This window comes from Populus alba, chromosome 17 (genome assembly GCF_005239225.2).
Source record: "Populus alba chromosome 17, ASM523922v2, whole genome shotgun sequence".
Classification (NCBI taxonomy): Eukaryota; Viridiplantae; Streptophyta; class Magnoliopsida; order Malpighiales; family Salicaceae; genus Populus; species Populus alba.
In genome coordinates this window covers 8755705-8775219 of record NC_133300.1, presented here as the reverse complement: position 1 = coordinate 8775219, position 19515 = coordinate 8755705, and the positions used below count along the sequence as shown (strand labels likewise).

General features: G+C 37.0%; 1 protein-coding gene and 1 pseudogene across 1 annotated transcript; both read left to right on the top strand.

The window, feature by feature from the left end:
• The first annotated feature begins 14561 nt into the window (after positions 1–14561).
• LOC118030957 (uncharacterized) lies at positions 14562–14785 on the top strand (annotated as a pseudogene).
• A 3827-nt stretch (positions 14786–18612) lies between these two features.
• Positions 18613–19274, top strand: LOC118030968 (uncharacterized). Its single transcript, XM_035035240.2, has one exon. The coding sequence runs from the start codon at positions 18759–18761 to the stop codon at positions 18963–18965; it is 207 nt and encodes a 68-aa protein (XP_034891131.1). The 5' UTR covers positions 18613–18758; the 3' UTR covers positions 18966–19274.
• The last annotated feature ends 241 nt before the right edge of the window (positions 19275–19515 follow it).

Genomic DNA, 19515 nt, shown 5'->3' with positions numbered 1-19515 from the left:
CATCAAAAGTTCCATGTAATTCGCTTCCTCTTCAGGTGATAAGTTTGCATTGATGAAGGTTGGTCGTGGGTTTTCAACAGTTCCTAAGTTAACCTCTTTAAGTTCATCCATTGTAGGCTTATTTGCTGATTCAAGGGAAGGTGGAGCTTCCTCAACATCTTCTTCGACGACAAACTTATCATTATCATCTTCTTCAACAGTGATGTGATTTGAAATCAGACACATTATTTCATCATCTTCTTCTTCATTAGAGGGGTTTGTTATCACTATTGTGCGTGTTTTTTCTTTCAATGTCTCCTTAGAACTCACCACCCATTCATATTGTCTCTTCATACCTGAAGGTATTTTGCTATGAAGAACCTTTGAATCACCCATCAAACTTGTCTCATTTGACATGGATTGTCCAAGTCTCACAAAGATTGGTGTGCATTTTAGCACCCATTATTTTAGGTTCCAATCCTAGTAAAAACAGGAGCACGACTTGTAGTTCCACCAAGACGATCCCAGACTGAAGCTCTAAGAGGTGTCGTCTGACTTTGTTGTTTGTCCTTCACTTCTTCCACACTTATGTACCACGAGGCTTCTTTATTAATCTGAAAATGCAGCGGTGTGGAAGACTCGTATCCAAGACCAGCCCTCAAAGTTTTGCCAAAAGTTTTCTTCTCTCTCTATGCCTTTCTAGTCCTTGCAGAAAATTATTTACCTTCAAGTTGAGTCGTATCACCATCCTTAGCTAACTTGTTGATGTCCTCATGACTATAACCAGCCCTGGCTAAAAGCTTATAAGCATTGGGATCAAAGCCATTCGACCGTTTATCAGGGAGTCTTTTAGGATTTATCACCACCGACTCAGTTTGATGAACAAACCCTTTTAGTAAAGGTTTTGAAACCTTGTTCAAGGCGAGATTAATAGCTGGCAAGGTCAAGTTTTCAAGCCCCTTATTGATCTTTTCTTCATCCTTTGCAAAAGAAGACTGACCCTCTTTTCTTGCTGATACTGAAATATATCGGAGTACCGTGGCTTTACGTGGTGGTTTATTGTCAACAAAGTTTTCTACCACCTTTTCTTTTCCTTTATTCTTTATTGGCTGAGACACCCCTTCATTTGCAGATGATTTATGCCCTTTTGAGCTTTTGGAGTCAATTATTCCCTCTCCTAAATGGTCAGGTGGTGATTGTAGTTCTTCCATCATATTTGACTTGAAATAGAATTTTACGTCTGCAAAGTGAGCTTCAGCTATGGTGAAGGGATCGATGTCCGCCATTATCTTTCTTACATGTCCATCTCGACAATACTTAAAACATTTATGGAGTGTTGAGGAGATGATACCATTTTCATGTATCCATGGTTGCCCAAGCAATATATTGTAGGTAGTTTTGGCATTGATGACATGGAAAAGTGCATTGGATTCCATATCTTTCATGTGCATCGCAAGTCTTATCTTTCCTATGGCATTTTGCCCTTCTTAATTAAAACCTTGAATAATCAGATGACTTGGGAAGGGTTCATCCATATGAATCCCTAGCTCTCTCATAGTCTTAAGAGGTAGTATATTGATCGCTGAGCCATCATCCACCAAGATGCGATTCAATATCTTTTCATCAACATATCTTTTAATGAAAAGAGGTCGGTTATGGAGTTAAGTCTTCATCTTTGAAAAATATCTCTATTGTGCATACACCGTGAGATAAGTTTGAAGAGTCATCATGACTTTTCTTCATGACATATTCAATAGGAGTTTTCTCTTCATCAACATGATAGCATGCAACAAGTACATTTTCAATTCTTTTCATCTTTATTGACATGTACTCATTCAGTGTAACAGGCTTTCTTAGACTTAAAGCTGAAAAACCCTCCTTTCTAACTGGTATGGATTTTTATTGAGTCTTTCGGCGTATCGGCTCATCAATTAGCTTCCTCACCACTGAGATTCTCATTCTAGCTGGCTTTGTCATCTGCATGTGCTTCTTCCTTCCTCTTCTACGCGTGACCAAAGTCCATCCTTCATCATCATAATTTTCAGACGATTCAGGCTTCAAGTTGTCAACTTGAGGTACGAGGGTTGTACATGGAGTTTGACTTGAGGATGCAGTGAAGCTCATCGGGAAAATGACATTAAGTTTTATAGGTTCAAAGGAGCCGAAAATTATTATAGAGAGTGATTGACATGGTCCTAAATTGACCATGGTTGTGATATTAGAGGCTACTATTTCATCATAAAAAACGATATCTCCATTCTCGCGTAGCCTCATGATCTTGTCTTTCAACACAAAACACTTCTCTACAGGATGACTAATTAAACGATGATATTTGCAATAATTCGAATTATCTATTTGGTTTGCTTCTTCAGGGTGTTTCACCTCCAGTAACTCAATGATATTTACCTCAAGTAGATCATCCAACATCCTAAATATGTCTGAGTTGGGGAATGGATACACTTTTTCTTGTCGCTCTTTCAATGATGGTTTCTTTCTTTCACCCTTATGAAAAGTAGTCGGCATTGCATGAACATTCCTCTTAACTCCAGTTGGTACCCTTACAGCAGTCGACTTAACTACTAAAGATTGTTTTCCCTCGACCTTTAGAGTGCTCTTTCTGAATCTACGACCTTCAGGCTTATTTCTTTTAGGCTTTTGTATAGGTAATAATGAACTTTCAGTCGCCGCAATGCTAAGCTCCATATCATATGCACGAGTAGACAATTCTTCAAAAGACTTTGGTTTAATGCCTTGTAGGATATATTGTAGTCCCTAATGCATCCCTTGAATACACATGTCTAGCGCAGAAGTTTCAGTGAGTCGATCTCTATAGTTGAGGCTAAGGTTTCTCTACCAATGAATGTAGTCGATGACAGGCTCTTCCTTCCACTAACATGCATTAGTAAGTTCAATCATGCTAACCACACGACGAGTGTTGTAAAAGCGGTTAAGAAACTCACACTCCAACTGCTCCCAAGTATCAATCGAGCAAGACTCCAAGTCAGTGTACCAGTCGAAGGCATTACCTTTCAAGGAACGAACAAACTGTTTTACCATGAGATCACCATTAGTCCCGACATTGTTGCAAGTCTCCATAAAGTGAGCTATGTGTAGCCGAGGATTTCCCTTGTCATCGAATTGTTGAAACTTTGATGGGTGGTAACTTAGAGGTATCTTTAACAAGTCGATTCTTTGGGTGTACGGCTTCGCATATGAATACGAGGGTTGAATTGAGCTTTCCACCTGGTCTGTGATAGCTTCCTAGATGAGTTCTTCGAGTTGATTTGTGGTGAAGATGCCATCAGTAATACCACGTATATTCTTCACAACTCCGATTGCAGACTCCTCAATGACATCTAGTTGATCTACTTGAAAAGCCTTAGTAGTCGAGTTTTGGCCTTCTTCATTGAAGCTCTCAAGTTTGTTCATCAACTTTGCTATCTCGTGGTCTTTTGCCTTGAGTGAAGTCGAAAGCCCCTCGATGAGTTTTGTCAAGCCAGCCACTTGATCCTCTAAAGATGTTGTCTCGGTCATCATCACTGACATGGTGCTAGAACTCGAAGCCTTACTTAGTGATTGACATGGAGAAGTTTCCATAGGTGAATTGCCAACGTCACCTTGAGTGCCAAAGACAATTTCACGCACCCCACTTGACTTTTGTAGTGGAGTTGCTTGTGGCTTCATCTTTGAGGCATACAACTCGATGATGGATTTTGTTTTCAATGACGGGGTTGAAGAATCTTCAATATTATGTTTGTGATTTGAATCAGTGGCCTTGTTGTTTTTCGAAGCGATAATGGTGATCATGTTCCTCCTAGTTGCCATTGAGAGTTTGTTGAAAATTGTTTCTTGAAGGGAAGAGATGAAAGGTAGAGATTTTCCTAGCGGAGTCACCAAAACTTTGTAGACATAATTTTGTGCACCTGAAATTAAACAAGCACACGTGTACAAATATATGATTTTATTAAATATATGAATGGTACAATCTCTATGTAATATATTCTTTCTAAAGAATATGGCAATCCTCTGATTCTTCCTTTGGATTTGATGTATGGTGACTTGATTTATTTGAGTAATCAAACCAAGATTTGTGTTTTGCAAGAATGTGAATTTTAGCATGTATTGCGAAGCGAGATGTTGTGATTTGATGCTTTGAAGAGTACCTTGATTTGTCTTCAAAGTGTTGTTGAAGAACTCTTATGGGGCGTTTTGGCTTGATCCAATAGAGCTTCGTTCTTTGTAGACTTCAAGCGATGAAGGAGGCTTGAGAACTCTTTGAGAGAGACTTCCTTGCTTGAAGAGAGAGAGAGAGAGAGAGCTTTCTTGCTTGAAGAGTTTGTCTTGAAGAAAATTTGTATCTCCAAGAATCCAATCTCTTGCCTTTAGGTTGAGGCCCTCTATTTATAGAGATCTATAGGGGCTCTCAGGTCCTTTTCCAATGCCACATGACATAATTTTATTGGTTGGTCTTTATTGACGGGATCTTGCATTTATGATAAGATATCTTGAATATCTCATTCCAAACGTCAACTTTTCATTGGCCAAAAAATATATGAAGGCTCATTTGTTTTCCATGTCATTTATTTTAATTTTATTTTATGCTTTCTTTTAAAGAATAAAATAACACATGGCGAAATTTGATTGGTAAAAAATTTGTGTTTCTACAATAATATTATGTATAATTTTAATAAAAAAATTTACAACTTCAGTGAAGAAAAATGTAATACTTAAATAAATAAAAAACATTTTTAATTGACTATGAACTAATAGATTATTGAATATATTGCGTTGTAAATATTTATTTTTGTAGAAAATAATTTGTTGCTCGAATTGTGGCACAAAGATATCACGAAATACAAGCAAATGGACTGCAGTTATATTTGTGGCATCAAATTCGTACCTGAAGCGCAATTCTTTTATTTTATTATGTTAGTAAAGTAACATTAAATAACCAAGTCCCGTGATGCATGGTTTAACTACACTAATATATTAAAATAATTTATTTTTAAATTTTAATATTAACACATTAAATTATAAAAAATATTTTAATATTTTTTCAAGTAAAATATATTTAAAAACAACAACTAATAAACTTCAAAACACTCTAGTTTTTGGTGATGAGTTGTAAAACCATGAATAAGAGAAATACTGTAAGAAAACTCTAGCAATGGATGTGTAGTTAACTCCTCATCTGACTATAAAAGCACAAAGGAAGTGTTTGAGATCCATCTCTATAGGATCCACAGGTTAACGGCCCAATTTGATGCCCACTCATCAACGGAATGATCACTATTCCGGCGATTTTCACACCGAAAAAAAAAAAAAAACTCCTGGATCTCATATATTGAATAATTATATCATCAACTATGTAAATAAATTTAAGTGATTAAGAGAAGATTTATCATTTTAAATAAATTAAAAAATATATTTTATATATTCTCAAATAATATCAATTATAAAATTTATATATAAGATGAAATGATATTTAAAAAAAATTTAAATTTTTTTCAAATAATCAATTATTATTGTATTGAAAACAAACATGATTTAAAGAGTAGACATATTATATGCTATAATATCTAAATTAAAATATTATTAATGAAGGAATAATAATTACAATAAAAAACTTTTAAAGGTCTAGTTAAATCATTTAAAATTTTTGTAATATTTAGGGGATTATGATATGTTGTTATACAATGTATTTGATCTTAAAATATTAATCAATCAATTATTGAATAAGTAATAGATTAATTTGTTTAATTTATTGAATTCTATTTTATTTAGGATTGTGATTTATATTTAGATCAACTTATTAGAAAATCTAATAGATTACACATACCATTGTCAAAAATTAAACTGTGATGATTAATCAAGTATAACTTGATTGTAAATAAGTTTTAGAAATTGAAGGCTGGAATGCAATTTATACAGGAAATTACAATTTTAGACCTAGAAAAATCAAAGTAGAGACTTAATTGAATAAATTTATAAAATTGTCTTGAAATATATATGATATTATTTAGGGGATAAATTGATAATTTTCTATTTATATGATTTTTAGATTCTTTTAATAAATAGAATATTATGCCTCTTATTTTTTTAACAATGTTAAAAAAAAAATTAAGAGATTTATTTACTAGTTGTTCATATAGATTACTGTTAGAAACCGAATACTTAAACGACTTATAGTTTGTGATAATTTAACCTTGGAGTAATTATTTAAAACTAAAAAAAAATATTAGTATTTAATTAATCATTGTAAAAATCCTAAAAACCTTTAAATTTGGGTAAGAAAATCTTAAAACTCTAAAAAATAATAATGATAAATTTACCTTTCCGCTACGTAGTGTTTTGGACAACCTAACAATCTCATGTGCTGTGACAGTGCAATTTAGACCTTACCAAGTTGTTTAGAATAAGTTAGTTAGAGGGTGCAGGTGCTATGAATGATCAGTAACTCAACTAAAATAGTTGTCTCGGGTTCGGACCTCTCTTTTTTAACTAAAAAAATAAAAAATGTCTGCACGTGTAAATGTGCGGCGCACGTGTGTCTCTGTTCCATTTAAGAGATCTTATGTTCCAACCTCTATCTACTCTGTAGCAGAAAAAATAATTATGTGGCACGTGCATGTGTGTCGTCCCAGAGTACCTCTGAATTCTACTGCATCAAGATCACAACCAGTCGAGGGATCCCAGCTTGTGTGCTCCTCCTGGGACTTAAAGTTGAACATTGATAACTTGAAACAGACCCGATCCCATTAATTAAACATTCTTCAACAAAGTACATAACATTTTTCTAATAAATCACTGATCTAAAAACTATATAAACCGTTAACAAAAAAGAAAACACGTGAAAAGAGTAGGAGATCAAGAAAGGAGACTTTTTTTCTGCAACTACAGCTAAGAGAGATGGATATGTTTTCCTGAAAGAAATCAAGTTATTGAAGATCATCGGCATCACGAAGAGGATGAGGATCGGAGCTGTTGTGGCCGTGAATGGCAAAGATGTTATCCAGTGTAAATATGAACACCGGCTGCGATGAGAAAAATGGTTACGAGGCCAAAGAAGATAACGGTATGAACAAATATAGAGAGCCCACTGGTTTTCCTGTTGCAGAATTCTATCACTCGGCTATTCCCTGGTAGCTGGAAAAGCAGTCCCGGTGGTCAGTAGGAGTGATGCCGGAGATATGTGAGGAGTTATGGAATCCAGAGATAACAGGGTGAATGGGACTACAAAGACAGGATGGGAAAGAGTTACCTGAAGAAAGACAAAAGGGAAATAGCTTTGGACAAATGGAAATCTGAAGGAAGAAGACAAAGTCAATATCTGGAAGAGGGCATTGGATTTGACGTTGGTTTTTAGGTGCATCCCCATCGACGGCAGAGGATGTGGCCCTTCTATTTCCTCCGGACGGCTGTGAGAAATATTTAGATCTTTGGTTTGGCTATTTCATTATGTAGGTGTGTGATTTCCTCAGTTGAGAATAATTAGGAGGCTTAACCTAATAAGTTAGCCAACCCTTTCTATATATATGAGTAGGGCAATATACAATAGTAAAGGTAGAGATTACCACATAAGAATATGACTACAATATTTCCTATATAATTACATTCTATAATACGCCCCCTTAAGCTGAGGGTGGAGGATCAACCCGAAGCTTGAATCTAAAAACAGTAAATAAAGTAGCAGGAAGTGGCTTAGTGAAGACATCGGCAAGTTGATCCTGAGAGGAAATAAAACGAATCTGAATCTCCTTCTTCGCAACTCTATCTCGGACAAAATGATAATCAATCTCAATATTTTTTGTGCGAGCATGAAATATAGGGTTTGCGGACAAATACGTGGCACCAAGGTTGTCACACCAGATAATAGGGGCAGAAGGGGTCGGAATCTGAAGATCCGTTAACAAGTACTGAAGCCAGATAATTTCAGTCGTGCCATCGGCTAAGGCTTTGTACTCAGCTTCTGTCGAAGAACGAGCAACAGTGCGTTGCTTACTCGATTTCCACGAAATTGGCGTCTAACCAAAGAACACAAGATAACCACCTGTAGACTTTCTATCCTCAATACTACCTGCCCAATCTGCATCTGTAAAACTGTGTAAAGCAAAAGAAGAGCTGCGAGTAATATGTAAACCATGTGATGCCGTACCACGGAGATAACGCAAGATGCGTTTCACAGCAGCCCAATGGGATTCTGTAGGAGCATGCATAAATTGACAGACCCGGTTAACAGCAAAGCAAATATCTGGGCGTGTGAAAGTGAGATATTGGAGAGCACCAACAAGTTGCCGAAAACGAGTAGCATCAGAAAACAATGGATCCGACATAATGGTGGCTTTGGATGCCGAAATAGGAGTATCAACTGGTTTACAGGATAACATACCAGCTCGTGTGAGGATATCAAGTGTATACTTATGTTGACAAAGCATAAGTCCTAGACCAGTACACTGCACTTCAATACCCAAGAAATAATGAACATCACCCCAATCCCGAAGTTTAAATTCTGAGCTCAGTAGCTGAATGAGTCGTTGTAGCAGAGTTCCATTATTACCCGTAAGCAGAATATCATCAACATAAACCAAAAGATAACAAATATCATTACCAATCGAGAAGATAAACAATGAGGTATCCACTTTAGAAGCAGGAAAACCAATGGATAATAGGAAGTCATTCAGACGAGTGTACCAAGCCCGCGGAGCCTGTTTTAACCTATATAGAGAGATTTATGCAATCGACATACATGACCTGGGAGTGCAGAATCAACAAAACCTGGAGGTTGTTTCATGTAAACCTCTTCATCAAGGACTCCATTTAGAAATGCATTATGAATGTCAAGCTGATGAATTTTCCAACCACTCGAAACTGCAATGAAGAACACTAAGCGTACTGTTGCCTGTTTGATAACAGGACTAAAAGTTTCTGAGTAATCAATACCTTCTTGCTGAGTAAAGCCCTTAGCAACCAGTCGCGCCTTATACCTCTCAATGCTACCATCAGATCTGCGTTTAATTTTGTAGACCCATCGGCTACCAACAACATTCATGGACGGATGAAACGACACTAAAGTCCATGTTCTGTTTGCGCGTAAGGCCTGAATTTCCTCTCGCATAGCATTATGCCACGCCTCATATCTGTTAGCATCAGGAAAAATAAGTGGCTCATGCGAGGGAGGAGAAGTTAGCCGACTGAATGAAGCAGCAGATGTGGCTACCGTGGTGGTGATCAGCGCTGTCTTGGGCTGTCTCGGATAAAGAACCATGGGGTGTTTAGGAGCAGCTGGACATGGAGTAGCAGCACCTGTATCTGGAATGTGCTGAAGAGGATAAGAGGAGAGATCAACACAAAGTTGCAGACCAGGAGGTGAAGCCGGGGAGGTGCTGGGTTGTGCCACTACTAAATCCTGCAATTCAGAACCTGTTCCTGCACAATAATCATTGGAAAGACAAGCACGTGGTGATAGTATGGCTGTGTAGGGTGGTGAGGCAGGGTCGGCTAAATCAACGGGCAGGGAGCAAGCTGGGGGGTTGCGGCAAGGGGCAAAGGTGGGTTGTGTGTTTTGCCGAGTTGGGAAGAAAGAGGCTGAAAACAGGAAGGGGGTTGCAGTGATGGAAGATAGGTAGGTGGAGTGGGGGGAACCGGGGGTGTTGTTACCTGTTCAGACTTTTTAAAAGGAAAGACACATTCATGAAAACTAACATGACGGGAGACATAGACACGACCAGACTCTAAATCCAAACACCGATAACCAAGATGAGACAAGCTATAGCCTAAAAACACACAAGGAAAAGATCGAAAATCTAATTTATGAGCATGATATGGACGTAAAAATGGAAAACAAAGACACCCAAAAGTACGTAGAAAGTTATAATCAGGAGTGCGATGAAACAGACACGCAAAAGGAGATTTATTTTGAAGAACATGAGTAGGCATGCGATTAATAAGATATACCGATGATTCCATAGCATAGTTCCAAAAACGCAATGGGGCATTACACTGGCCTAAAAGGGTTAGGCCAGTTTCGACAATATGTCTATGACGACGTTCAACTGTGCCATTTTGTTCATGAGTATGAGGACAAATTAATCGATAATGAATACCAATTGTTTGAAAGAATTTATTTAATTTGTGATATTCACCACCCCAATCAGTTTGAACAGATTTAATTTTAAGAGAAAACTGACGCTCAATAAGTGTCTGAAAACGTTGAAACGTGGAAAATACATCAGATTTCGCAACAAGCGGATAATACCAGATATATTTAGTATGCGCATCAATAAAGATAACAAAATAACGAAAACCATCAGAAGAAAACATTGGAGCAGGGCCCCAAACATCACTAAAAATTAATTCAAGTGGAGTAGAAGTTTTGTGACCCGTCGGTCGTAATGACAAACGGGATGACTTGCCTAATGGACATGCTTGACATGGAGTAAAAGATCGTCTAGACGTACAAATAATTTTATTATCAGAAACTAACAAATTTAGATTGCGAGGAGTTGGATGACCTAAACGACGATGCCACAAGTCGGCAGTCGCAGAATTGCAAGGACACTAAAAAGCTTGAGGAACTGACGTAGCCGAGGACTCGGAGAGAACATAAAGACCATCATGACTCCGACCGGAAAGAAGAACTTCCTTGGTGACGAGATCCTTCACATAAAACACAGAATCGTGAAATTCAAACTAAACATGATTATCACGACAGAATTTCTGAACAGATAACAACGGTTTGGTAATGTGAGGCACACGAAGAACATTAGTTAATGTAAACAAGCGTTTGGGGGAATATAAAGTAGTATGTCCAACATGGGATATGTCAAGGGTCTTACCATCACCAACATGCAAGAAATCATTACCAAGATAAGGAGCAGAATCAGTTAGAGTTGCAAGGTCAGGCGTCACATGTTGATTCACGCCGATGTCGGGAAACCAAGTCATTGCAGCAGAATCATTCGCAACAGCAAAGTGAGCAGAGGGCTGCTGTGTGCTGCTGTGAAACTAAGAGCATTGAAGAGCTGAATGGCCAGGATTGGAACATAATTGGCAGCGTACATGTCCAGACCACTGCCCCTGATTTGGCCGGAAATCTGCAGCAGAGGTGCGCCTGTTCTGCCACTGATTTTGCCTCCAATCTGCAGCGGAGTGACCTCTGTTTTGGGTCTGAAATCGGTTGTTGTTGGAACGCCAATTACCCCTAGAACGTCCCCTGTTTCGGCTGTGATTAGTCATGGCATAATAAGCAGAAATCGGAGGTGTTGGCAGCAATGGTGGTTGCTGCGGCAGAGAAGAAGAAGACAACAGAGGTGAAGAGGATGAACCGACAGCCATGGAGTGAAAGGAATTCTTGTGCAGAAACTCATGGGTAAGGAGATGGCTATGAAGATCAGCATACGATAGCGGTTCAGCCTTGGTTATGAGACTAGTTATCAAGTCTTTGAACTCACCGCGAAGTCCACGAAACACATAAAGATTGAAATCTTTAAGGGACATTAGGCTACCAGCAGCAGCCAATTCGTCAAATAATGATTTGGCTTGCTGCATATACATACTAATGATGCATCACCTTGCCGAAGGTCTTGAAAGGAGCCATGTAGTTGCATGATCCGGGAATTAGATGGAGAGGCAAGTGCCTTCTCAAGCGTGCGCCAAACACAATGTGAAGTAGAACAATCTACTACAAGATGCAGCACATCCACGGAAAGAGAGGAGAGTAGAGCACTCAAAATAAGTTGATCTTGTTGCTTCCAACGAAGAAAAGAAGGGCTGATGGCAGAGGAAGAACCAGCTGAAGCATCAAGCATATGAGATGAAGGACACAGCAAGGAGCCGTCAACAAAGTGAAAAACACCTTGACCAAGGAGATATGGCTTCATCTGCATTCTCCAATAAACATAGTTTGTGTTCGTAAGTTTCAACGACACAACATGGTGGGTGTTTGATAGAGGAACCATTGTTGTAGATTGTGTTCCCATGAGAGGCAAAGGAACGGCAGAATCATGAGAAGAAAAATCAGACACATATGGAAGTTGTTCTCCCCAGCAGCAGGAAAGAGGGCTGGCCGTGATGGTGCAGCACCGGTGGAGGGAGAGATGGCAACGGGCGGCAGCAGGAGGAGAGTCCATGGGGGAGAAAATTAAGGCCGGCTGCAAAGGGAGAAAAGAGTTTTGACAGCCAAAAGGCTCTGATACCAAGTTGAGAATAATTAGGAGGCTTAACCTAATAGGTTAGCCAACCCTTTCTATATATATGAGTAGGGCAATATACAATAGTAAAGGTGGGGATTACCACATAAGAATATGACTAAAATATTTCTTATATAATTACATTCTATAAATCCTCGTAAACATAAAAAACGTTGCTTAGTTATTTCGGGTCTATTAAAGAAAGGATTTCATGAGATGTGTTTGCTGAACAGTTTCTTCAAGTTGAGTACATGTTGAGGTCAAATAGTGGATCTTGAATATAACAGGAACTAACCTGGAATATAAACGGGAATGCCTCAGGTTTTGTTTGGTAGAAAATTATTTCTTGAAATGATTTTTTTAATTTTTTTTTATGTTTGTTTATTATTATAAAAATTAGTTAATATTTTAGTCAAAAGAAAATATTGACTTGGTTTTCAAGATTTTTTTTATTTTGAATATAAAACACTTTCTAAAAAGTTATAAAAATTTATAAAATATAACTATTATTTATTAATTATATCAAATCCTCCGGTCCTCAATATTCTAATTACTATATATTTTATTTTTAATTTTTCTCAATCTTATTATTTAGAACTTTATTTAATTTGATTTTTATACCAACTTTGATCCTCATTGTTATTTGTTTTTATTTTATTCTTTTTTAATTGAGATTTTTATATATCATAATTTGATCTATATTATTTTAATTGCTATTTATTTTATTTGAGATAATTTATGATTTTTTTTTAATTTTTTTATCTATCAAATTTGATCTCTATCCTTTTAACTATTATTTGTTTTATTTGAAAAAAATTTATGAATTGAAGTTTTTTCCAATTTCTTTCTCTTTTAATTTTTTTCCTATTTTTTTTTAATAAACTTGAAAAAAAATATAACATTAATAAATTATTTTTCAGTTTATTTTTTCATGCATTTAAACCTCACTCATTTTTCTTAACACTAATTAATATTTTTCTTTAAAAAATAATTTTTCTAGAAAGTTTTTAATTTTTTTTGTCTAAAATGAAAACTATTTTATAGCGGGCATTAGAAAACACGGAAATGGTTGCATTTCATATGGAAAAGGCCCTGTTGGATTAGAATAATGCACGGTATGCTACACCATGTTCAAAAGTTTGTGTTCAACGGATCGATTTCATGCCTAGGCATGCTCATCAAACTTCTAACACGTTAATCTGGGGAGCTTGCCCTGTTTTCTTATACCGGACTCTACCTAATGGGGATGATGCTAATGATAGACTTTCTTGGAGGACAGATTTGAGATATACTCTAAAGAACATTCCGAATCTCATTAGCAACTCAATGTTAAGGCCTGAGGAGTTTCTTGGTAGTTGCAAGAGGCTTCTTTTGTTTGTTTGGATGCTTGTTTTTTTTGCTGGTTTTCTCTTGATCAGTTCTGGTTGTTGCCTTTCTCTCTGTCTGCCACTTAATTTGTCCAGGCTTTCTTTTGGTGGTGGCTATTCAAGGTGTTAGCAGGTCATTCCGATTTGGTTCTTAGTCTGTCTTGAGTTCTCGATCGTGTTTTTCTTCTCCGTTTTGGCTCTAGGTCTTGCGATTCTGTAGGTGTGTTGTTCCCTTGTGTTTTGTGCGTTGGTTGCTAGTCATCTTAATTGTTTTGTTCTGCTTCTGATATTTATGCAGCAAGCTGTATCTCCTTTCTTCATCAATTTGGTTTTCAAAAATTGATGTCTTGATAACATGGCCTACTGGCTTAAAAAGAAAAAAGAGATGGATACTCATCATTTATTTTTTGCTGAAATGCGTAGGATATTGATAGTATTTTTTGTCTGTAACTGAAAGGATAGACCAATTATATGTACTTCTCTCAGAGCCTTTTCACACTTGTTCCTTCTGTCTCTGCCTACCCTAAGTGTCAAAGACAAAGCCATAACACCAAACAGCTGGAGTCATGCAAAGGAAGCTTCAGAATAGCGATCAAGGAGACTGCTGCATGCCTTGCATAAGAAAGATAAACGAGACAACCAAGCATTTCAATGACCTTTACACATGCACCTGCCTACCTGATTGTTTCTTTTATGTTTTTTTTTCCCAAGGCTTATCTTCATCAATCTGTAAAGCAGGCAAAAAGAAGCCTATAAGGGAGCAATTATTAGATGGCGGTGAAAAGAAAACTTGTTTCTTTTCGACTTTCATAAAAGAAAAACCCACTACAAACGCATACCTTTCCTCCCTTCATAACCCAACTCTCTTCTTTCTCAATAAGTTTCGCATCCCCGCCTCCTTCGTCACCAAGAAAAATTATACTTGTTCCTCTCCTCCATATTTAAAACCACACCATTATCTTTGTGACCAAACCAGCTTCAAGCAAACACTCCGAAGTTTTAAAAACTCAAATCCACGTTGAGAGAGATGAGTGCCGATTGGGACCAGTTGTTGTTGCGGTGTGGTTTGTTCATTGTCCTGTCCCAGGGCTATTGTTCTCTAGCTACCAGCAAGAACAAGAGAGTAGTAGAATTGGGAAACATGTACACAAGTGGATTTCAATTCTAGTTCATGCTGTTATATATACTTTTTGCATAATCACCATCCTGATCATCGCAATAGGTGTTCACATACATAGCCAACTGATTTGAAAATTCCCTTCTTTAAGTGGGAATGATCAGTAATCAATCAGAAACAGCCTAGGCGAAGGCAGCTTTTATAGTTCTATATACTAGATGTTTTCTTTCCATTTCCGCTTATACACTGAGTTCTTCTTTCTTTTCTTCTGTTATTAGCAGTACTGTTTCATAATCTTCTTTGCCCTCGTCTGGTCTGGTCCAGTTGGCACCCACGTGTTCAGTATAGTTTAAATGCGAAACCTTGAGGTTTTTTTAGCAAGGTTTCATACTTGAATTCTGACATGATGCTTGATACTAGCAATGTTTCCTTGTCTGTCCTACCTTGATTAATTTATGTTCTCAGTAAAGTGGATTCTGTTAATGAATAATCATATTCTAGCTGGGCAACAAATACAAACAGCACCATTTGCATTTCCTTTTTCTTTTTTTTCTTTAACAAAGAACCCTCGGGCATTTAAATTGTTGGGCCATTCAATGGTGAGCCTATGAGATGCTAATTATGAGCCTTTAAAGTAAAAATCTCCACAACAACCAAACAATATTACGATTGGTTCCAGGATATTAATACTTCTATGTACTGACTAAGAATGCTAAGTCTTCACCTTCCATTACCTACTACTTAACAGCGGGTCCCACTAATGTGGAAATGACAGCACTGGTCAGCCAATCCATTACTAAAACATCGGTGCTCATTTCTCTGATTCAAATGTAGCAGCCAAGGTTCTATTAACATGATCCACAACTATAAATTAATGACTATCTTTCTTTTCACCAAGAAAGAAAAAAAACAAGAAATAAAAACGAGAGGGAAAAATGGCACAAGCATAAATGAGATCTCCACCATTCCTAGCAACAACTTTGTCAAACAAGCGTTACCGAGTAATTCAGCCAGTATATGATGTGAACATGAACAGCCAAGATGAGAACAGCAATAGACAGCGAAAAAGATGAGAGTATGCCAGCTACAGCCATGCCATTCGCTTCAAACTCCCAAACCGTCCAACTTTGTTTGCCTGTTATCTGGTAAACTGAAACAAAAGACCTGGTGTGAAGCAACACAAACAGCACCACCCCTATTAACCCAGCTGAGAATGTCCCCCCAATAAATGTCTGCCACACAAAGAAAGGAGGGAGAGCTTAGGAGGGAAATGGAAGCCCAGATTAAAGTGCGCTCCAAAGGATAATAGGAAAAAAAAACGCAATTAAACAGGGATTTCGGTTCTTTTGTAGTTTTTAAGAGAGAAGGTAACTTGGTTAAAATAGCTGTATCTTGAAGGCAGAGGCTTATGGCCGATAAGGATGAAAGTGAATACGAGATTTTTTTTCTCTCTCATCTCGTCTGCTCCTCTATCAAGCTTTCAGTTTGACACTTGGCGGATATCGGGAACTTGAAGGGACATGTGGTGGTTGGTTATAACAGACGTGCTTTCAGCCTTTGGTAATGAGAATCTTATTGTTTATTAGATGAAACAAAAAATTAAAATATATTTGATTAAAGAAATAAATATAAATAAGTTTATTTTAATATAATCTTAAGATAAAATCTTAATGACGATAAATGAACTCCTCCTACAATTCTCATTATTTTTGTTTTTCTTATCTCAATAGATGAAGAAACAAAATGCTAGAATTACAAAATATCAGCCTAAAATAACGAGCACAAGCTTCGGTATAAACCTAACACAGAGAAAACAGTGGTGAGTCTTTGGGGTGGGCTTCGGTTGGTGCACGTCAAACAAGAACGAATGACGACTGTCTCCTCTTTTTCTTTTTCTTTAAACTATCTTATTATTTATTGTATATTAATTATAAGGCCCCAGAAGGGAATCATAGATTGTTAATGCCCCCGAAGTCCAAAGGCACGGCGATAAAGTAAACAATTTTTGAGGTAATGTGCATTAGAAGATAATGAAAAGAATTATGTGTGTTTTTTAAAATTTATTATTTTATTTTTTAACATTAACATATTAAAATCATTAAAAAAACATAAATTTAATAATTTTTAACATCAAACATTCTTTTAAAAACAGCCGAAAGGTTGAAATAAGGACCACCTCGGTCGAAGCAAGAGAAGGGGGACCTACACACGCTTTGATTATTCCTCAAGGTAAGCTTCTTTTGGAAAAGCTTGTAACGTAGTGGAGTAAAAGTACTGTAATGAACGGTGATGGTGCGGGTAACCATACTGCCACTTGGTCCTGCCATTGATTACAATCAATCAACTTATTGACATGAATAGAAAATGATGCTCTCCCTTATCCAGCAACTAGTTCAAAAAGGCTTACAAAGTGGGTGATTGAAAGGATAATCCATGCCCTAAGTTCATGGGAATCCTATTCCCTAAATCAAGGACTCCATTGCCCCTCTCGAGCATAGTTATTAAACCCGGCCCGGAGGTTGACCCGGCCAAGGGGCCGGGTCTCGGGTTTCATGGGTCAACCCGGGTTAACCCGGGTCAACCCGATTAATCCGGGTTGATTAAAAAAAAATTAATATTTTTATATGAAAAAATCCATGTAAAATATGGGATAAAAAAATTGGTTTAAATATTTCAACTTAAAATGATACATAGTATCTTTTCAAAGTGGAGTTTAAAGCCCTTTCATATATATACTCTATGTTTACATGAAAAATCATGTTTTTTCAATGTGGATTTTGAAACCCATTAGTAATATATACTCTATGTTCCAAGGAAAAAATCATGTTTTTTCAATGTGGGATAAAAAACCTTTTGGTTTAAATACTTCAACTTAAAGAGATAACATAGTATCTTTTCAAAGTGGGGTTTAAAGCCCTTTCATATATATACTCTAATGTTTACATGAAAAAAATCATGTTTTTTCAATGTGGGATTTGAAACCCATTGGTATATATACTCTATGTTCCAAGGAAAAAAATCATGTTTTTTCAATGTGGGATAAAAAACCTTTTGGTTTAAAATACTTCAACTTAAAAAGGATAACATATTATCTTTCAATGTGGGATTTGAAGCCTTTCATATATATACTCTATGTTTTTTATCCACATTTGAAAAAAACATAACTTTTTTCATGGGAACATAGAAGATATATTACCAATAGGTTTCAAATCCCACAATTGAAAAAACATGATTTTTTTTCATGTAAACATAGAGTATATATATGAAAGGGGCTTTAAACCCCACTTTGAAAGATACTATGTTATCCCTTGAAGTGGAAGTATTTAAACCAAAAATGTTTTCTTATATTATATCCACATTGAAAAAACATGATTTTTTCCTTGGGAACATAGAGTATATATAACTAATGGGTTTCAAATCCCACATTGAAAAATCATAACTTTTTTCATAGGAACATAGAGTATATATATAGAAAGGGAGCTTCAAATCCCACATTGAAAAGATACTATGTTATCCCTTTAAGTTGAAGTATTTAAACCAAAAGGTTTTTTATCCCACATTGAAAAAAACATGATTTTTTCCTTGGGAACATAGAGTATATATACTAATGGGTTTCAAATCCCACATTTGAAAAAACATGATTTTTTCATAGTAAACATAGAGTATATATATGAAGGGCTTTAAACCCCACTTTGAAAAGATACTATGTTATCATTTTAAGTTGAAATATTTAAACCAATTTTTTTTATCCCATATTTAAAAAAAAAAAAAAAAAACCCGGGTCTTGTCCGGGTCTTTCCGGGTCACCGGGTCCGGGTCGACCCATTCTCGGGTCGCCCGGGTTTGGCCGGGCTGTTGCCACAGCCGGTCTTTTATTAAACCCGAACCGGTCCGCACCGGGTCGACGGGTCCCGGGTTGACCCGCCCGGGCCGGGCCGGGTTTTAATAACTTATGCTCTCGAGGAGCTAGCTGCAAGGAGCATGTATAATATTATAGCCACCAAAGCCTTTAACCTTTGCTTAATTCCCCTAGCTCCTCCTACTCTTAAAGGTTGAGGCACCTGGAGCTCAAAGGAAGGAAGGTTGAGAGATTTCTTGACGCTTAGGATGAACGACTGGGCTGCTTCTCTCATAGCTGCTGCTTTGTTTGCGTTCCTGTCACCAGGTCTGGTCTTTCAAATGCCAGGGAAGGAACGACCCCTTGATTTCATGAATATGAAGACGAGTCTGGCTGCCATATTTGTTCATATGGTTATCTACGGTCTGCTTCTTGTTCTGTTACTCGTTATTCTTCACGTCCACCTTTATGTCTAGTCTGCCGGCGGTGTTTTAGTTCTCTTTCTGCTCTGCTAGGATTATAAAATCAGGCTGCTCTTCTCTTTTTAATTAGCATCATGTCGTGCACCATATGAAATCTGGATTTTGCCAAGGGGTACAGAATCTCTGTGGTTTCTTAATTTTGTTCTTATGCATGTAGCCATCTCTGCCGTCTCTTTGAATTGAAAAAAAGAGATTACTTGTGTGCAGGATGGTGTTCAGCATCATGATTATCCTGTAGGAAAGCAAGAGCAGCTTACTGCAAAATTACTATAGTCAAGTCAAGATTACTTTTTCATTAGAAAATGGTGTTTGAAGATCTCGACAAAATGGAAGTGGCCATGACAAGAGGGAATTAAAGTATTTGACATTTTGAAGCACTTTTTGACTAAGAAAAATGATGCTGAAAAACGCTCTGATTCTCTGCAACCATACCAGTTTGATCTCCATTTAACAGAATCATCTGCTTGATCCAAGAACTGGTAGGTAGGTTATGTGGGGTTTTCTGAATTAGACACAGCACTTAAATGATAAAAATAAAAAAAAT

Coding starts and splice junctions, on each gene's coding strand:
- LOC118030968 (XM_035035240.2), top strand. CDS start 18,759: ATGAACGACTGGGCTGCTTCTCTCATAGCTGCTGCTTTGTTTGCGTTC.